Raw genomic sequence first — 4,103 nt, forward strand, 5'->3', positions numbered from 1 at the left:
CACTGCAAGTTATTGAAGATGTTGCCAACACCTGATAACAACATCTGAATCTGATTTTATGTGCAAACAATTATTCCTAAAAAGTGGTATAACCACATTCTTGATACACTAAGAACTGATCCTGGTTGATTTTTATTTTCAGGAAATAATATGAATTCATCTACTACATCAAATTCGTTTTTGAAACCTCCAGTTCTTGATGACACAAATTATGCTTTGTGGAAGACAAGGATGCGCTTCACTATCAAAGATATGGATAAACGTGCATGGCAGAGTATTGATAGTTTTGTTTTGTGTTTCATATTTTAATGTCATTTTACTATTGTTTTACATGCATTCATATGTTTTTAATTAAGTTTTATTCATATTTTAAGAATCATGTTTACATAACATGTTCCCGGGTTTATTGTGTAGGAAATGATATTTGGTTGAAAAAGTTGCACAAAACCGTTCTCCCTCGATCTGCTGTTTCTTACTGATCGAGCGGAAGGAGAGGTAGATGTGAGGCAGAGAACATCCCGCTTGATCCGCAACTTTCTACCGATCGAGCGGGCAAAGAAGAAAAGACGGAAGATTTGGGCAAAACTATGTGCGCTCAATCGATCATTTTCTACCGATCGAGCGCGAGGCGGATTTTGGGAATAATTTAATTAAAAAAAAGAAATTTTCTTTTGAAGGACTCTAGTCTTTAATTAGGTTTTTATTCCAAATTTTGTCTATCTTGTAATCAGATTTGGAGGGTTGAACACCGAGAACTCTTTGGCGGCTAGGTTTTCTTCTTAATTTTCTTAGATTTCATCTTTTCTTTTGGAATTTTCTTAGGATTTTCATGAGTATGTGTGGCTAAGTTTTAGCTCTAGGTAGAGGAAGAAGAACATTTGAAGTTTTATTTATCTCGTGAGATTTTGATTTTCATTGTTTGATTTTTAATTGAGTATCAAGAGTTATTTGGAATTTATTGATATGCTTGTGTGTTTAATTATTGGCTGACTATCTGATAATTTTTTCATACAATCTAAAGCTAAATTAGATATCAAATCCGTAATTGTTTGATCCCTCTAATTTGCGAAGCAACTGCGATTAATTTCGCTTGTGAATTTGTTAATTCGTAGGAACATCTCTTGACTAGATTAAATACAACCTCTTGTGTTTGTGTTGTTTAGTTTCATTAATTTCAGTAGTTTGAATGCTACCTTGAATTTAAATCTCAATCACTTGTATTTTGGTTAATTTATTGGTAAGGTTTAATTTAGAACGCTTGTGTCTAATTAACTAAAATTAAGGTGAAATAGGAATTAAATTTCCAATGATGAATATTCAATGAAAGTTAATTACTTTTAGGGAGTCGATGATCGAGTGAATAACTTCAAGAGTGTAGTCGACCGATACCAAGATTTGTTTTAATTAATTGTTTCGTTATTATTTTAATATTGCATGCTAGTGATAAAATTTATTTTATTTGCTTTTAATTTTAGTTAGTTAATTTCAAAATCCAAAAATCTCCTTTTATTTATTTTCAGTACTTCTTAAGAACACAAATAAATTTCACTTTTCTCGTGGAAACGATTCCTACTCTCGCTACTGCATGTTTATTAAGGTAATCTGAGTTGAGTTAATTTGGATGTGACACGACTAAGCGCTATCAAATTTTGGCGTCGTTGCCGGGGAAGGCGTTTGATTTATTTGTGTTTTATTTTTATTTTATTTTTATTTTTTTTCTCTAGTGCTTCTCGGGTTGTTTAATGCTTACAGGTGAATCTTCTGAAGAAGAATTTCCCTACGATTCAGAGATATAGAGAACATTCCACAGAAGAAATAAGGAGGCTCGAAGAAGATTAGAAGAGGAAGAAGAATTTCGAATTGAAGATTCTAGAGAAGAGATGGCTGCAAATGCGAATCTAAGCTTGAGGCATTTTGGAACCCCCGATCTGAATCAACAACCCTTATGCATTATCTTTCCTACTTTAGAAGCTAATGCTACTTTTGAGTTAAAATCTTGGCTAATACACTTGTTGCCTTCTTTTCATGGTCTTGCAGGTGAGGATCCCCACAAACATCTGATGGAGTTCCACGTGGTTTGCACAAACATGAAACCCCATGGAGTGACGGAGGAAAAAATTCAGCTGAGAGCCTTTCCTTTTTCTCTAAAGAATGCTGCAAAGGATTGGATATACTACTTACCTCCTGGATCCATCACTACTTGAACAGAGATGAAGAGGATTTTCCTAGAGAAATAATTTCCATCTTCGAGGGCGGCAAACATCAGAAAGGAGATTTACAGCATCAAGCAGTATATGGGAGAGTCACTTCACGAATATTGAGAACGGTTCAAAAAGCTCTATGCTAGCTGTCCGCAACACCAAATAAGTGAAAATATTCTAATTCAATATTGCTATGAAGGTTTGTTGCCTCATGATAGGAGTATGGTAGATGTGACGCCCGGGGCTGAGGAGGCAGGGAGTGATCGCCGGTGCCAAGAGGTTGCACGGACAATGAGCGACTCCTGGTAGGCTTCTAGGCGGAGGGAGACATGAATGAACCGATCCCGTGCCGGAATGAGAGGGGATTCTGAGACTGTGTAGGTATGGGACTACATAGTTGAGGAGAGTTTAAAAGATTTCATATGTACTACTCATATCAAGAATGTGCATCTTCTTTTCGGAAGCTCATCACATAAGAACTCCAAAGTTAAGCGTGCTTGACTTGGAGAAATTATAGGATGGGTGACCCCCTGGGAAGTTTTTCAGGGTGCGTGTGAGTGAGGACAAAAGCACGCTGAAAAGACCCGTCTTGATACAGTGGGTCGTTACAGTAGACGCGGCCAGTGGAGGTGTTTTTGTAGACAAGACACCACGAGATACTAGGAACCTAATAAAGAATATTGCTGCCAATTCTCAGCAATTTGGCATCAATAGAAGTGATCCAACACCCAGAAGAAATAAAGAGGTAAATGTTTCTTCCCTTGAACAACAACTGATTGATTTGACGTCTCTTGTACGTCAAATGGTTGTAGGGAATGGACAGAATGTGAAGATATGTGGAATTTGCACTGCAAGGGGACATGCGACTGACATGTGTCCCACACTTCAAGAGGAAACAGTCGAGCAAGTTAATGACACAGTAGGATTTCCAGGGTCACCACAGAGAAATTATGATCCTTACTCGAATACATACAATTCAAGTTGGAAGGATCATCCAAACCTCAAATATGGAAATCCTTCAATGAACCAGTCTGCACCTCACGCTCTGCCAAATAATCAAGAATATAGGTCGGCATATCCTCCACAACCGCAACGTCCTCAAATTGCAACCCCTAGTGAGTTTTTAGAAAATATTGTTAAGGATCTTGCCACTAATACTTTGAATTTTCAACATGAAACTAGAGCAAGTATCCAAAACTTGAACACTCAGGTGGGGAAATTGGCAACCGCAATTAACAGATTGGAGGCACAAAATTCTAGTAGTTTGTTATCACAGACAGTGGTGAATCCAAAAGAGAATGTAAGTGCAATCACTTTGAGAGTGGAAATGAGTTGAAGGTTCGAGCGGAAGTGGTACAAGAACCAGTAAAAAATGAAGATGACAAGGAAACCAAGACGGAGGAAAATGAGCCAATTCAGAGAGACACACCAAGAGGTAAATTTCCTTCCCTTTCTGAGTATAAACCCGTAGCCCCTTTCCCCTTAGCGTTGAAAGATTCTAGAAAGGATGAAGGTATTAAGGAGCTGTATGACACTTTTCGTAGATGTGAGGTAAATATCCCTTTGTTAGATGCTATCTACCTCGCTATGCTAAATTTTTAAAAGAATTGTGTACTACGAAAAGAAAACAAAAGTTGAAGGGATGTAAAAAAATAGAATTGGGAGAAGTGGTTTCTGCTGTGATTCAAAGAAAGATACCCGCAAAATGCAAGGATCCAGGTATGTTTTCGATTTCTTGTAAGATAGGAGATGTTCATCTTGATACGAACATGTTAGATTTAGGAGCATCGATTAATGTCATGTCGTATTCTACGTATGCTTCCTTAAAACTAGGGCCCTTGAATGAAACTGCAATTGTAATTGATAAGTGCATTTTATATACTTAATTTATATATGATTTTA

The 4,103-nt window shown here is 37.0% G+C and overlaps 1 protein-coding gene across 1 annotated transcript; it reads left to right on the forward strand.

Moving 5' to 3' along the window:
- Positions 1-1,880: 1,880 nt before the first annotated feature.
- LOC140878768 (uncharacterized) lies at positions 1,881-2,204 on the forward strand. The gene has a single exon (XM_073282387.1). The coding sequence runs from the start codon at positions 1,881-1,883 to the stop codon at positions 2,202-2,204; it is 324 nt and encodes a 107-aa protein (XP_073138488.1).
- Positions 2,205-4,103: the final 1,899 nt, after the last annotated feature.

This window comes from Henckelia pumila, chromosome 2 (genome assembly GCF_033568475.1).
Source record: "Henckelia pumila isolate YLH828 chromosome 2, ASM3356847v2, whole genome shotgun sequence".
Classification (NCBI taxonomy): Eukaryota; Viridiplantae; Streptophyta; class Magnoliopsida; order Lamiales; family Gesneriaceae; genus Henckelia; species Henckelia pumila.

What these genes read in the sequence shown, in the direction of transcription:
- LOC140878768 (XM_073282387.1), top strand. Translation starts at nt 1,881, where the DNA reads ATGGCTGCAAATGCGAATCTAAGCTTGAGGCATTTTGGAACCCCCGAT.